This window comes from Brachyistius frenatus, unplaced genomic scaffold, assembly GCF_029030835.1.
Source record: "Brachyistius frenatus isolate BFR_SWC_R1_liver_20210118 unplaced genomic scaffold, ASM2903083v1 Contig_49, whole genome shotgun sequence".
NCBI lineage: Eukaryota > Metazoa > Chordata > Actinopteri > Embiotocidae > Brachyistius > Brachyistius frenatus.
In genome coordinates, this window is record NW_027210648.1 from 1902883 (window position 1) to 1920050 (window position 17168).

The 17168-nt window shown below is 39.4% G+C and overlaps 1 protein-coding gene across 4 annotated transcripts in view; it reads left to right on the forward strand.

Annotated features, from left to right (window-relative positions):
• Positions 1-17168, forward strand: part of lpp (LIM domain containing preferred translocation partner in lipoma) — a 152925-nt gene that overhangs the window by 51402 nt on the left and 84355 nt on the right. For all 4 annotated transcript variants that reach the window (XM_069704064.1, XM_069704066.1, XM_069704065.1 and 1 more), the window contains one exon: positions 2969-3159. In XM_069704064.1, coding sequence (XP_069560165.1) covers positions 2969-3159 — 191 coding nt within the window. The remainder of the gene's footprint in view (positions 1-2968; positions 3160-17168) is intronic.

Genomic DNA, 17168 nt, shown 5'->3' on the forward strand with positions numbered 1-17168 from the left:
CTCAATGCATCACGGGTGCGTTCACATCAGTACTTTGAGCTGTCAACTTGTGATCGGATCACCCAGGACACATGTTAATGCCAGGTGTGAACAGTAACTAGTGACTCGGTGATAAAGTTACACTACAATTAGGGTCAATAAGACGTTGAGCTTTTACAGTAAAAATTCACTAGAGCACCAAATGTTTTGAATCCACTGCTAAAGAATCAGTGTTTCCTGCTGTTCCAGAAATGTTTGCTTTAAAGTGCGATGCCCGGCTGTTTGAGGAAGTCAGTGGGATTCGTGGGATTGGATGGAATTGAGGAAAATATTCAATCCTCAACATATTGTCGCAATCAAGAAATAAAAAATAAAACATGTACTACGGAGGCCTTGAGGTGTGTGATACTGCAGATGCCTTTTGGTTTTACTTGCTCAGATTTGGAGACATCAACATTAAGATGTAAACCTCCACTTGAAACAACCATCATGGTGATTATAATAATGACATTTTGTATTCTTTATATATCACAGAAAACTGTCATTCAACTACTGTAACAGGAACCAAATCATAAAGAATGTAGTCCCTTTAATTTGACCTTCATTTGAAGTCAATCAGAATTATTATGTTATTATTATTATTTAGTTATGATTTCCTATTTCAAATGAAAGCAAATGAGTCTTTATTCGCACATGTAATCTATGAATCACAAGAGTGATTACATACTGAGGTCATCAGTGAGTTGTGTTGTTGCTTGTGTCCCAAAAATGGCACAAAAATCACTCGTTTTGTTGAAAGTTTATTCGACATAACAGTCAAACGGATTTTGGAAGGTTTGATGTGCACTTTAGGGGCCAGTATCCATAAAGTTACATCCCACTGTGAATTATTTACCATCATCAAAGGATGAAGCCGCATACTGACACAGAAATGTTCCTTTCAGGATGTCGCATATTGAGTCTTACTCACACATGCTAAGATCATTTCTTATCCCCCCTCCCCCTTTCAATTCATCTTTTATTTTGTTAGCCATTTGAGCGTCGTGAAATGAAAGCATTTGCATTGAAAGGACAGGTGGGTGTGAGACACCAGCGCTCGTCTGAATCGTAGCATTAAGAGCAGAGAGGAAAAAAAAAAAAAATCAAAAGTAAGAACCATTCAGACGGCAGGAGGAGCAGGGATTTGAGCAGATATTAAAAGATGATTGTGCGTGGGCTTTTCTGCTGTGCTCCAGAGAAAGAATGTAAACCCCTGTATCAGTCAGAGTGAGGATAATAAACAGCAAAAACATCAGAACACAGCATAACAAACACAAACAAAAAGAGGGATGGGAAAAAGCGCGCCGTATAAATAGTTCAAATATTTCAAGTGGTTTCAGAATATGATGGTGAAATACTGGATGTTTGTGTCCTCAGCCACCGCGAGTTCTTTGAGTCTGTGCTTGTGATCTCTTCACTGTAACTGTATTAAGCACACAGATTTAAAATAAAAGTCCCAGCATTGATAAGCTGTCAGTGTAAGGTGCAAAACTGTAATGATTTAATACATTTCAATCATTTTCTACTCAAAAAAACAACAACCTAAAGTTGGGGAATGGATTCATCAAGTTCTGTACATGAGTTGTAGATCAGTGTTCTGTCATTCCCAAACATGGATCTGATCTCTTTTTTGACAGCTACATCCACACTGAAGGATCATTGATGGTTTCACCAGTATTACAACATTTTTCAATACTTTTTCTTTTCGTTTTTTTAAAATGCTTGTTGTTTTCACCGCTCTTTGTCTCACACATTCCACTTTTGATTTGTTGATCTTGCAAGCAACGGGTGCGAGCAAAGAAAAGTCTCCGAGTCAGAGTTCAAAGTGATTTCCCCTCCACTTCAATACTTTGTTACTTTATTAAATCAGACACATTGTTACACTCAGTGTGTGCTACCTTGTTTTGTTTTTTGTTTTTTATCTTCTTCTTTTCATTTTACAACATTGTTCTGCCGCCCGCTTTAAAGCCGACTGAATCGTTGAAAGGAAAAAAGTAGACTTGAATTTCATCTCATCGGCAAAATTAGTGGGACCTTTGCTGCATATGCAGACGGTGGCCCTATTCACCGCCGTAATAGAGCAGAAACAGTGGGACACAGTGACAAATACAAAGTGGTTCATTCAGGTACTACCTGAATGAACCTGTCAAGCACACATTGAACTTTATTTCAACAGTGTCATGTACAGCTGGTAGGAACTTGTTGAACTTTTAGCCATGGCAGCACGGCTAATGCAAATCCCCAGGGATGTCAATCAAACCAGGCATGCCCATAGGCTTACCTCTCTTCTAGTCTTAATATCTAATTAATTATGGAAATATTTTCATATGGACCACCAGAAATCTGATCAGGAATGAAGTTAACCAATGACATGATTAATGACTTGTGAAAATTTTGTTATTGACCTTGTATATCATGAAAGAAATGTATGCTTTTTGAATGGGGGTCTATTAGAGCCAGAGGTTTTTGGAGCCAGCCCCTACTAGCCCTCACTGGTATTGCACTTTAAGACACTCCTGCATTGGCTTCACTTTGAGGATTGTAGTTCCAGTTTTCTTTACACTGTTTTCTTTGACTCTGGTCCATTGTTCGGACCTCACATGACAGAATTTAAACCTCAGTGATTCGATGTTAATTGCCAAAATGAAACTTGAGAGTTGTAGTTCTTCCTCTCCCTCCTTAATTGTGTTCACACAAGCTTGTACCTTTGACTTTTAATTGAAGAACCAGCGATTTCTTTAGCACAGTTGTTAAACAGTTTGATTGCTAATTAAACCGGCAGAATTTCAAATGATCTTTACTGTATCACCTCACATTTCTTACGGGAAAATGAACGAGACAGAAACCAGGGACATCCCAACAAAGCTTTTCCCACTTTCAAAGTTTATTGTGGTTTTGAATTCACATCACTGATCAGCAGTTTTTGTTTCTTTTTGTGTCCCTTCATCAGAACCATGTGGAACCCAGCGAACGACCAGACGGGACAAGTGGCGGCTCGGATGGAGACGACTCCGTCTATGGGCAGTGCGAGCATCTCCATATCGCAGCAGCAGACGCCCAAGAAATTTGCCCCCGTTGTCGCACCCAAGCCCAAGTTCAACCCTTACAAACAGATGGGAGAAGCCACCCATTGTGACCCAAGTAGGCCGTTCAACCTCACTGCTCTCATCTTACTGACCCATGTTAGGCCACAACACTGTTTCTTTCTCTCCATTTCGCAGAGTTTATCTTTAACATGACTTTTTTTTCTCAAAGTCAGCATGTGCTCTGTATTTACATATTTCATGTTCTCCCCATTTCTACTTCTCATTTCATGTTCTGCTTTTTGCTGAAATAATTTGTTCTTTAATTAGCAATAACATTTGTATCTTTTTGTGTTTCACATTAACTTTAACAGCTACTGAACCAGAATCCACCTGTTAATTTTCTTACAAAGGCAGGCTATTTTTAAGTTGTACAACCGCTTGTTCAACCATTAGGTGGTAAATCTATTTGATATTGGTTTCCATAGTTACAGTGTAATACTTTTTTTTTTTTCGGTCCTTAAAAGCTCATTGATAGGGGATGTGATTCAGGCTTGCAGTATAGTGTATGCGGACCTTGAACAGACTTCACCAAAGCTTTCAAAACCACAGAGCATCAGTAAATAGTGTAAAAAAGAGAGTGGGAGCACAACCAGCTACTGAAAGACACACACACTCATACTAAAGAGCATTTTATTGTCATGGTGATATTTAAGTATGATTCTATTTCACTGCAACAGTTTTGGCCATTGTTTCTATCAGTTGTTAAGCCCACGGCTCGTCAGCTGAAACTGCTTTTATTATTATGACAGAAATTCAGATTTACAATTCATATTCACCCACATTAACCTACTCACAGATGACTACTTAGTTATCACTAACAGGGCAGGGGCGAAGTTTCAACATACACGAGTGCACACAAATCAAGAAGTCTTGCACACAGTGACAATAACCACGCTACACCTTGAAGTTTGTCCTGCGCGCCTGACTGGGTTCAACCAGATTGACCAACAATGCAAAATGAAAAAACAATTAGGAAAAAAAGAAAACCAGTCCTCCCCCAGGGGCAATACCCCGATCTTTTATGCTCGCTATTGGCTCTATTGTCAGGGCCTAAGTTAATAAATCAAACAAGCGACCGAGCCACCAATGCTCTGCAAGGATACAACTAGTAACCGTCTTAAAACCCCTTTAATTTCATGAATATCTAAACACTACGTTTGCTGGTAAAACTACATGATTAAGTTTTGAAATACTTGGTACATCGGTATATTATCGCACCGACTACCAGCCACCTTAAACCCAACGAGATCAGAGGTCTGAAATACATACACACACGCTGATCATCACACACACATTCCAACTGGATAATATAAAGCATTAGTGTACATAGGCCTTGCTAGTTTTCCTGCATTCCTGCATGGACTGAGGAGTGCACCTTCTTCACTCCACCGGCCTGAACCAATTTTCAGAATCACTTTCAGGTAACTTTATTATAATGGACGTTGATATGTGGTCTTCTGTGAGCTATCTAGTTTTGTTTATTAATTTTAAGAGCCTGGTGACCCTGGCCCTCACTGTTGACATTATTGAATCTAGATGTTAATTGTGACAGAGGTGTTATTGCGTGTCTAATTTTCAATCAACATGCAGTGTTAAGTGCTGTGGTTTGCAGTTGTGTGAGAGTTAAGGAAACCTTGTGTTGTCGGCTTTGTTCGGTCCCCTGGGAGCTGATGGTTTGTTTTTATGAAAACGATTCTTGAATAAACACAGTTACTAATAGAGATGTGGGGCAAACATTTTATAATTTAATTTAATTAATCTGGTTACTTATCATTACATTTCAGGCATAGATGATTTCAAATGGTGCTGAATTATGTAGATTTTTGTGGACGGTTTGTGAGACAGATATGACTCCACAGTGTCATACTGTTCTCATAATTATATTTGATGAGTAATACTATCGAAACAGAGGCTTCTATTACAAGAGATAATTATCAGTTTCCTTTAAAAAGACTTTCCAAATGAAATTTCATGGTGTTTTTATTCAGAAAGACAAGTACACAATTAAAATGTCTTTTATTTTTAGGTTCTTGACATCATATGTTATTGTTTGATATCATGAATGAGCTCAATAAAGAATTCAATAAGAAGACTTGGGCAAATGATTAAAAAAACAACTTTTATTGTTTAAATAAGAGAGTGAAGAAAAACACAGGAAGTGGCTTTGTAGTTACGGGCAAGAAAAAAACAGTGAAATCTGAACCATTGTAACCTACTCAGTGCTACACGCAGGCATGATAAATATATTGTTGCTCATGTTTTGCATATGCTCACAATGACTGAACTTCACGGACCAACCTGACGTCTAAAACTGTTTCAACGACAGCTAATGTGTTTTTAAGCCTCGGGTATGTTTGAGCATGGCACGCAGATAATATTGTGTACTCTTATACCTCCCACCCTCCCGTCTAGTTTATGTGTCGTAACGTGAACATGATCTAAGCCTCGACCCTCGAACCCCCCTCGGAGCCCTCGATTTCCAAAACAGGGCAAACGGTTATGAAATTCAGCAACACAGAGGGCACACTGTTGGTCTGAAAACACTGCTGTCTGTGGGGATTTGTGGTTTAGGCTGGAGACCGCCTCATACACCAGATGTTAGTTTTGTAAAAAAAAAAAAAAAAACATTTCTTAGATGACTGCTTTTTTAGCTCTGCCCACCACAGGAACAAAAAAAACATCTCAATTCAGGTTGAAAACCGTTTGAATTCAGCATTTGATCAAGTTTTAGTTACAAACGAAAAATCTAAATGATGAAATCCTTCATTAAACCGGATTTGCCCTCTAAAGGCCTGATATTTAGGGAGTTCAAAATATGCTTTTCCAATTAAAAGTTTTTAGTGTTGGCAGCAGGGGCTGACAAGTCACTGATATCAAATTTGATACAAATACAGCCTCAGTTGAATTTCTTCTACTCATCACAACATGGACAGGAACCTGCAGTCCAGAGGAAGAAGAGGCATTGCAGGGGTAATAGTGGGGTGACGAGGACAGACGGGATCCATGGCTTCATCTCGTCTTACTGATGGCACTGTTGACAAGCAGATTTACTTGGTGATGATCTAGGAATGATTTGAGAACATCTATTTCCATCACATCACAGATATCCTTAAGAGGGGATATGATGACCTTCTCGCTTCTTGCTATTATCGTCGTCATGATATTACAGAATGTGTTTGGTTGGGGTGGAGGCAGGTGACGAGGCACCGACCTGGTGGGAGAACTGAATGCCAGTGTTAGCTACAACTTCTATTTTGTCCGTGAATCCCAAAAGTGTTGAGACAGAGTAGTGTGAGGAGGAATTGGAGAACGGGTCTGTGAGCGAATGAATGAGGCTGCGACGTTTTGTCTTTGTGGTACCAGGGCTGCTTGGTCTTGCGTCTGGTTGATGGGTGCTGCACCCAAAAAGGTCCATCCGTACTGTAACTCCAGATCTCTCTGGGTTGGTTTGATTGCTCCACGTTAGACTTTTTCTTTCTGTTGGCTGCCACTCTTTATAATACTCCCAAATCTAAGCTCATCCGTTGTCATTCCCCCTTCTGTCTCAGTGCATTTCATTAATGCAATACAACTGTTTTCCAGTTGTATTGTTGGGTTTAACTGCGGCCATTGTCCGTTCCACCCACCAGATGTCCAGTGTCGAAGATTGCTGAGCTGAATCCATAAATTTAGTGTTGCATTTATCTTTAGGTTCAGCACCCGGATTATCACAGCAGGTAGAAATCCCATTCACAGAGCGTGACTTCACTGAGTTTGAATCACTGAGGGTTGGGAAAGGTATGGTGTCCTTTATGACATAGCTGAGCATTTAAAACTGGTTGAGTTGAAATCTGATCGACTAATGACAACAGACGACAAAAATCATACGATTTTTCCAGTGTGAAGGTCCTTGTCATGTGTCAGTCATCTCAAACAGTTTAGGACAGTCTGTACACTTCATCGACCCTGATCGGCAGAGATTAGCAGAGATTAATATCTGCTACTTTATGTTGTGGGAAGAGCTCGACTGATATACCGGCAGCCCAAATTTATTGGCCAATATTGACATATCCCAGATTTATTACTATGTGCGCACATGTTGGCTGATATGAGCTGGTGTGAATTTTTTTTTTAACAGAACATATTGTAGAAAAATATGCTCGTAGCTAAAAAAGAAAAAAGAAAGACATTTTCTTTTGTGTTTAAAAAAAATAAAATATTTATTGTTATTTTGATTTTTAAGTTCCCAGTAAAGTTTACTGTTTCAGTGCACTGATGTCAGTTTGGACAATAAACTGTGAAATATCCTGCCTTTATTACATGTCTTTGTCGCAAGCGCCATAAGTGTTTAATAACCATGTTTGAGGTTAAATTGTAAATTGTTGTTTGAGACAAGTAGGGAAGGTGGCAGTGAAAACAGCTCAGCAGAAAACAAGCACAAAGAGCATTTACACTGAAACAAAGCAGGAAGGGCGTGTCTGTCATTTTAAAAATGTTTACTGAGGTGAAATCAGACAAATAATCTTCAAACAATAGTTTGAAATGTCCTCACACGTGTTTATTTAGTACCTTAGTATGTTTTAATTCATCATGTCCCAGAATTCAATGGGAAGCAAAGACGCGTTGGAAGGCCATTTATTAGAAATACAACAGAGGAACAAGTGTATCTGTTACCAGAGCAGCTAAACAAACTCGTGTTATAGATAGATGAATTTTGAATTTAGGTCAGAAGTTGCAGACTCGAACACTAACTATCTACAGTAAAGAAAGGTGCTAGAGAATGTAAATATATCAAACTGTTATTACTGAAATCTTCTGACCATAAATTGTGTCAGAAATGAGATTTGAGTTGAAGAGAAAATCTGAAGCATTAGAATAAAATTTACATGTGATCATGTACAGTTCTAGTGTAACTTCTTACTATTGACTTTTACCTCCGGCCACGTGCACAGCTCCTGTAATGATTTAAAAAACACATATTTTCATATCCAGTTGATGATTTCTGGAATCATTATAGCCAAAACGTTACTTCATAACTTCCCCAGTATTTAATCCAGACCTTTTGCCACAGTCTTATTCTCCACCATAATTCATTGTGCGGGTATTAAGAAGATTAATGGAACAATGGACAGCGGACGGGGATACAATTGTAGATGATAGAATTATTGTAATGTTGTACTTTGTAATATAAATGTTTTACTATGATGAGCAAAGCTTAATATCTCCGACCTGTGTGACCTAATGGAAGAACTGCTGTTGAAACTTCCTCTTTTGTATCTCTCACACTGTTCACATTCAGTGTGACAATAATGACATCAACCAGATAATACTTTGAATTTTGTCTTCATTCTAAGGATTAATTTGAGATTATTTACACGGAAACTCTGGAAATATGGAGGAAACAGTAATTAATATCAGTTTTTTCTGTCAGTGTTTAATGTTCCATGAAATTATTGCTTTTGTCTAATTTTCTATAGGTCGCAGCCTCTTGTAGAATCTGCACAATATTGTGTTCCTATGCTGCTAAAGCATTTCATTTCCCATTAAAACATTAACGTTTAATAATGACACTTGTGATTGGTTGTTGTCAGCGTTTTGAACATGCAAATATGTAAAGCCATCTGTAGTCATCTCCACTTGTCGTAAGGATAAGACGTCTTTATGAACAGATTATCTGGGTCTCTCCCCGTTTATTTATTTAATATCTTTTATATCAAATGTGGGGACTGTCTGATGTAAAATTGCGGATTAGCATAAAAATTAGGGACAAGTCAATTTGGCACGGCGCCTCGCGGCCCCTTTTGTCTGGCGGAGGCCAGCAGCGGGGCTGGGGTGAGCAGTCTGAGGCCGTGTTTATTGTGTGGACAAAGAGGCCGGAGCAGACGGGGCGGCGCACAGCTAGCGAGGTCGGCCCTCCGATTTGATTTCAGGGAGAACTTGTTCTGATTAAAGCCCCAGCAGGAGGAAGTGAAAGACATTGAGTCTCAGACAGTGACCCTTTACTCCAAATGCCTTAGATTTTAGGGTTTAAGTTGATCTCATATGGTACATGTTCTGTAGGAAGGTCAGTCATGATTGTTTTTTTGTTTTTTTTCTTTTTAATTCACACAGCAGCTACTTCTCCTGATCTTTTTACGTAGGCTTTTACTATAAAGATTCTTTTACTAGTTTTCAGACATTTCTAAACTGGCCTGTCATGAATGTAATGGTTTTGTGATAAGAATCACGGTGCAACATCCTGTAGGTGAGGTGGACAAAATATGATGAATAACTGCACGAGGTAATGCAATCCACTGCAACAGCCCTGCAATAAAAACTACCCTCTGAAACAAATTGTTAAAATTGTATTGATAGCAATGTATCATTTATTATATGCTGTCAAGCTGTGAAAGTAGTTTTAAAAAGCTTTCCTGCTATTGATGGACAATACAAATGAGTCATGTCCTTTCTGAAGCCCTGAGGTCTGAATCATTAGATTTTATAAGAAGGAGACCTCATATTCCTCTTTTTAACGCTCACGTTTCGTCCTTGAAATTCTTTTAGGTTTCATTTGAACTCACATAAAATGTATCCCGGGAAAAATGTTTTAGCGCACGTGTTCCGGGATTTCTGTGCAGCTGTCTGCACTGATCAGCTGACGTCGAGTTGCTGGGATTTCTCGTCTGCGTGAAATGAATGTAAACATTTAAAGAGTAGTGACCAACAGAGTGTCAGCCACCACAAGGAAATTAATCACTCTGGACTGAGTCATCTTTAGCAGCTTCATTCAGAATATTATAGTAACAAATGAATCAAATGTAAAACCTCCTTTACTGACGATTCCCATTTCTTATAAAAGCCTCCCAAACGGCACAGTTTTGTGCTCAAGTCGTTTTGTGACAGAAAAACACTGTTTGGTGGCATAAAGTCTGCTGATTATCAAGCTCGGTAAGTTTTTTTTATCGTGGGCTAATCACAGTCAAAGTTAAACATCCGAGAAGTGCTGTTTTTATTTAAAAAAAAAAATACAACAACTTTTCACACTAAGTTAGCAGAGACCCGCTAATTGTTTGCTCAGAGCAGTTCAAAAAGTGTCGAACATGTGCATAAGCTGTTTTTATTCCTCCCTGCTTGACTGGCCAGAGGCAAACTGACTACCGGTTGTTATGTCAGAGTCCCTCATGGGTGTCACCAGGAGAATTCACAGGAAACCCACCAATGAGTGTGTCAGTGTCCCCATAGAGACCACAGGCTCACGCTCTGAGCGCATACAAAGGCAACTTTTATCTAAGTGGAACACATACCGTCCCTCAACTACTTGTTGTGTTTTGTCTGCCGTGTGTGCGAAGTCTGCTGAAGTGAATCTTTTCTTCAAAGTTTGATACACGCTCTCTTTTTTCTTCAAAACATTTTTTACAGTGTATTGTTTTTTTTTGTTTTTTTTGGGGGGCCTGTATTGTATAACAGTTTGTCAACCGTTATTTTTATATCTGATATTACCAGAATGAGACATTTCACTTCTCTAAATCTCACCAAGGGTTCATTGTATTGTGAAAATGTTTTCCTCCCGCCGCTTTTCACAGTTGTTTTTACATAATCAAAGGAAGTTTGAATGCTGAGTAAGATCTCAAAAACTGAACTCACGCACCGGAAATCTTAAGTCGTATGGACGAATGATAGTTTTACAAATCCAATAACAGTATAAAGTAAAACTCTCAATTTACCAAGAAATCACTTTATATGCTTCATCCAAAAGGAGAAATTTAAGTTTGATGTATTTTCCTGCAGTAACAGCGCCCCCTACATTAGTGTTTCCTCCAGTGCTGTGGGTTTGTCGTGTTTGTTTTGCCTCATTTCAGCGCTGAGACTGCTAGTTGATGTCACGATTCCAGTCACATGGTAACATACAGGTGCTGAAGTTATAGAATTACCTGCTTTACCGACGAGAGACAGGCAGCTCGCCATGACTCAGTCTAATGCAGCGCGAACCTGTGGAAATGTTAGCGAGCTAGGCCGGCAAGCTTCATCTTTCGATTGAAATGCAAACTTAACAGTGCTATATTATTTTTACAGGCAGAAAGATGGGGTTGACATTGTACTCATTCAGAAAAAGACACATTTCAGAGGCACACATGTTGTAAATTAATGTATGTAGTAACTGAGACACTAATTCAAAGTTACCGTAAACCGTTGTTCCATTTTTGTAGAGACATTTCTTGTCACAGATAAGCCTGTAATTATTCTGTACTAATTATCTGTGCTAAGCTGACATCGGCCCATAGTTTGGCCCATCAGATCTATTCCATCCATCCTGATGCTGATCTGAAGTCTGTTCTGGGTGGCACTGGACTTAACAAGATAGTCTGGGTGTCCCTCTCACAGCAGCGTTTTCCAGTTCCTGATGGGGAATCCCGAGGTGTTCCCCGGCCAGATGAGGCATATCATCGTTCCAGCGTGCCCTAGGTCTCCTCTGAGGTCTCCTACCAGTAGACATGCCCAGAAAAACCTTCGAAGTAAAGTCCTCACATCGATCCTGATTAGATCGCCGAACTACCTGAGCTGGCTCTTTTGGACACAAAGAAGCAGCAGCTGTACTCCGACGTCCCTCCGGACGTCTGAGCTTCTTACCTATATGTGTAACGGTGAACCTCACCACCCTACGCAGGAAACACATTTTGGCTGCTAGGATTCGCAATCTCATTCTTTCGGTCACTACCCAAAGGTCACGACCTTCGGTGATGGTTGGAATGTAAATCCGCTGGTCGGTCGGACACTACGTTTTCATCAACTGTCTGTAACAAAGCCTGCGGTACTGCAATGTATTCAAACTCAGGTACACTGTACGTGTTACGTAGCTTATGCTAAATCACATTATTTTGTTGTCAGTTGTCATGTATATTACACATATAGAGTAATGTATATATCCAGTTTATATGATGATCGAGGGCAAAGATCTCATAGCCAAAACGGACTGATTCAGTTGGGTAGACTGATCAGTACTTCTTTGTGCGGACATTGCACCGATGATGTCCTCTGATTTCGTATCGCCCTTTATTCAATATATGCACATGACGGTCAAATCAGCTCTTGGAGAGATCTCTCAATCGCTTGAGCTGCATTGTTGCGTGATTCACTTCTTGTGTTTTCACTGCCGAGTTGCTTCAAATGTCTCCGCAGAATGATCGCAGCCAGATTAAGTAAATTTAAGCCTTCATATGGTGCAACTAACAATCACCAAACCGTCCTTATTCTGTATTTATAGCTGATCTTTGAAGATGTTTGATAAGATCTCAAGTCACTAACGAAATGAAAGAGTTCCTCATCAAAAAGATGACGACACCTAATGTAATTAAATGGTAATTATGCTTAAATGTCAGAATATTTACGGTCTTGAACTCCACTTGTTGGCATTGCAGCTGCCGCCTCACAGGTGTTCTCATTTTAGTGGTTCATAAAGCTGTGAGAAATTAAAGTTGTGACCTCACACACCCCGTGGCACTGGTAGAGAATCACTGGTGGGTTTACAGTAGATTGTCGGCATGGCAGCGGCTGCTTGGAAAGGTTTCATGTCATGAAGCCGGCAGGGTTTACACAGCAGCGACTGTCTGCCGTGACATTTGACTGGCTTCATTTACTCTCTCTCCGGTTTGTTTATGAGAAACAACAGCAAAGCTCTCCCTCTCCACCTTTGATGAATCACACTTTCACTCTTCAGAAAATCTTCCCAAACATCACATTTTAACAAACTAATTGTTCAGTTCATTTATTGTTTTAAGCGTTCAAAAAAAAAAAAAAAAAAAAAGGCAGACTGGCTCGAAACCGTTCACCTTTTCTTCTGTATTTGTTTCTTTGCTTTCTTACAAAAACATAATCCTCCTATTGTTCCCGCTCTCAGTTTGTCCTCCCGTGGGATTTCTCCGTGGAGCCGCAGAAGCCAATTTCAGTCTACTCCTTTACACTTAAAACAAGTCGATCTCCAAAGACTTCAAATCCCTCCCTTGCATCTCTAAACCAAATGAAGTCATAAATCAGTCTTCTGTACATATCATGCTAATTAAGAGCAGGGCTCAGCTGCTCTTCTCCAGCCGAAGATGAAATAAAAACGGGTCCATAATTATGTCAAAACAATGTGCTGTCGACCTCTGCCACAGCACATTTGGAACGGGTACGTGGAGATAGAATATGTGCACTGACACCCAGTAAAAAAAAGTGAAAACACTTTGTCCATTTTGTCTGGAAGGGATTTAAAGGTTTTTTTTTTTGCTACTGAATGAAGATTTTCTTCTATTTCTAATGCAGATTACTTCAGGTTTGCACAAATAAATTTCTGGAGGCTGTAAAAGCTCTTGAACTAAACCCAACTGTCAATTTACAAATGTGCCCCAACACCGTCTCACTCCCCAGCCCTTATTTTGGCTCATTGCTGCATGTGTAAAACGCTAACAGACACCAGCAGCTCAAGCTTGCAGCAATAAATCAAGTCGAGATTGTGGGAGATAATTTATGTTGTGCACGGTTGAAACCCTCTCTCCCTGTATTTAAGGTTTCTCCACTTTTGTGCTCTTCCGTTCACTGAAATGTTGGAGACATTATGCGAAAGGCAGTTCAGTTCTGTGCCAAGCTTTGTCCTAAGTCCTTGCAGGCCAGATGGCCACTGCTTACACATGTGTAACTCTGATAATATTCTACATATGTAAATCTGTAAACATATGCTCAACCTTCAGTGTACAATCTTCCTCCCCCACAGAATTGACTAATCCTCACACAGAACAGAACTACTTTAAAAAAAGAAAAAGAAAAAAAAAGACTCATCTGCAACTTGCAGAGTTGTTTTTTTTTTTTTACGCCGCTAGTTTATTTATTTCCCAGCTGTATCACTTCGCAATGAAACAGCACAGAAAAAAGCATTTACACATGCACATGTAAGTATGAGGCTGTCACAGTGACCAGTGATTAGTCATATACAGTGCTTGAAGTGATAATAAATGTATCACTTACTTGAAAAACAAAGTTTAATATTAGTCCCAGTGTCACAGCTGGATCCATCTCCCACCTTTTACCATCCCCTTAACCATACTTGAGTTCCCAATAACCAATTATACCTCTTATGGCCTCTCAAATAACTTTAATCACTGATTAGGATTCCTTGTTCACAAAGCAGCTACTTAAAAGTAATTGCTCAATAAAGAGAGGGGAAGTTGTCGTATTAAGTAGGTGTTCCCGCTGCTTCTCTCATTAGTGCTCACTTGGAGCTTTCATCTCCCCATTGTCACAAATGGAGCCGGCTTCATTCACAGCACAGGAACCGCTCCGCTCCGCCTGGTTCACACTGCTTTAAAGCTCAGTGCGAACCAGCCCAAATGCCAACTCGCTCACACTCGTGTTAATGCTTTTGATTCATTAGAAATAGAAATATTGGCTGCATGTATGACGCAAATGGGATAAAGTGTGTATGTGTGAGAGTGAGTGTGGAGTAGAATTTGATTTCTGGTGGTGGTGCCTCTAGTTTTGGTTTCCAGTAAACTTCATTGGCTGTTGGCGGTGGAGGGAAGGCAGTGAGGGGTTCACGTAGCGACTACAACTGTTCAATTTGGAAAAGAGGCAAAATAAATACACAAAAAGAAAGAAAATGGGAAACCCGACACTTTTTTTTTTAAGTTGAAAAATCTTTGCCTAGATATTATGTCAGTTTCACTGGAGATGAGAGGAAAGGATTTCTTATTTTGATGAGAATGAGGACTGCTTAGGAAATTCCTCCGGTTAAAAAAGAAAAAAAAGAGAAGTGGAAATATAGGGAGAAAACACAGATGACAATTAATTAAAAGTAATTCTGTTTGCACTGCAAATGTTATTTTCTCAGCATGCAGATTTTTTTTTGTCTGACTTTTCCCCATTTTACAACATTTACAATAATCCCTACTTTAATGCTTTTATATGTAACCAAACTGGCACTAAAATAACCCGCTCTGTGTACGAGTTGACCACATGCAGAAACTGTGGTTTGAATAATATTCATCCACATTTAACAATGCTAATGTTAGCTGGGGGGCAGGAACTGCTTCCAGGAACCGAAACGGGAACTAGCTTCTTCTGGTCATAGACGTACAAGTTAAGTTGGCAAGTTCATAAAAAGCTTGTTTGAATAAAGTGATAACCAAAAGCATCAAACTGACTATTTAAGGTACCTTTAGGAGTTTTTCACAAGTAATGCTACTGAGTGCTTCCCTTGGATTTTAAAATATTAAAATAATCCTATTTTATAAGCAAGTAATACTCATAAACTCTTCTTTAGCTTTGGTGATTTTCCATATGAAGCCAATAAAATCGGATTTAAAAAAAAAATAATTTATGAACAGTCTGTAAATGTCACAGATAAATATCTCCTGATCCTCTGTTTTCAAAGTCAGGTAAATACTTTCCTCGAAGAGCGTTCTATTATGGAAACGAGCTATAACATTACACGCCACTTAATTCGAAAGGCCTCTTTTAGACGGCTGTTTCTCCGGTGACCCTGAATCAGCCACAAACAACTTCAGGCTCGAGTGCAGTCGTTTATGAGAGAAAATGGTTTTGCTTGAAAGGACTAACCACTGCCAGCGCTGGTGTTGTATACGAGACCATTAACACATTTCAATCCTAAATGACCGGCGCGGTGACGGACGCGAGGAAAATAAGGTCGAGGAGGGGGGGAATAACCAGAAGGATCCTTTCAGCAAAGATGCTTAATGACTCCTGCTCCTGCTCCAAGTCTCGCTTTCCACTGTTCCACATACAGAACCGTAAGACCTTTTCAATAAAACAAGCATCTCTGAAACATTTACAACTCGTGTTTCCTGAAATGATGAATCCAAAACATCTTTGATGTTGGAGAGAAATGTACATGAAACTTAATGTTTTAATTCTCTGTAAGCCACAAGTTACAAGTGACTATTCTGGCAAAAAATGATCTGTGCTGGAGCGGGAGGGGAGGGGAGGGGAGGGGAAGGAGGGGAGGAAGGGGAAGGCTGGGGCACAGCCTTGTTGTCAAGCAGCATATTTTACTTTCCCTCCCAAAGGTTTAGAGGAGCTGTTACACTCTGGAGTTTTAGTGGAGGTCACAAGGTTATTATATAAACAATTCACATGGAGGCCCTCGAGCGCCCAGAGGGAATGTTTAATGCAATGCTCACAATTTTTTGAATGTAGTGATGCTCAAGATGCAGACGTGTCCAATTTTAACCATGCTGCATTATTTCTCTGTCATAATTTTTTTTCTTCTTCTTTTTCGGCTGTTTTGTCGAGGTAACTGAAAACCAGCCTTAATTAATTTGGTCAGCTGCCTTGGATAAACTACATTGATGACATCAATTAGATTCTAATGAAAACAGATAAAAGCAATGGAAAGCAAATGGAATTTCTGAACAGGACTCATCAAAGTCTTAGCATTGGAACAAATTCCCATTACGTCTCATAAAAGCCTTTAATTTGCAAAGCTCATGTCTGGTTTGGTACTTAGAAGTACATGGTCAAATGATTCAGTCTTAAGTCTTGTGCCGAGAGAAGCCAAATCAGAATTTAATTTGGCACATAACTCCTTATCCTATCTAAAACATGTGGCTGGATGCAATCCTTGGATTAGTGTGGACTTCAGAACTACAAATTTGGCTTGTTTCCCCTCTTCTGGCAGAGCGAACACCTAGTCTAACCCATTTGTAACACAACATTTACATTTCCAATCTCAGGGAGAAAAAAACCCCACACATGCTTACTCCAGATTAGTACTTCTTAGTTAACCAAATTGCTGCAATTATGTGTGTCAATCCATTGACGTGGGATAACGAGGCTCCGCTGCTTTGTCTCTTCCACTCTCCCTCGCTCTCATTTGTAATAACAGTATGACCTCTTTCAAATATCTACTTTCATTTTACAGTTCAAGTCAGATTACAGCTCCGGCAAATTATGAGGAATTATTATATAATAATTTCTGCTGTCAATTGTCTTAAAATTATTTTATTGTTGCAGTATATTGAATAAAGCGCTGTACCACATTATATATTTTTTAAAACATCATGAGAAATGTGCATAACTTGATTCACGGTGTTTTAAATATTAAATTGAAAGTTACGG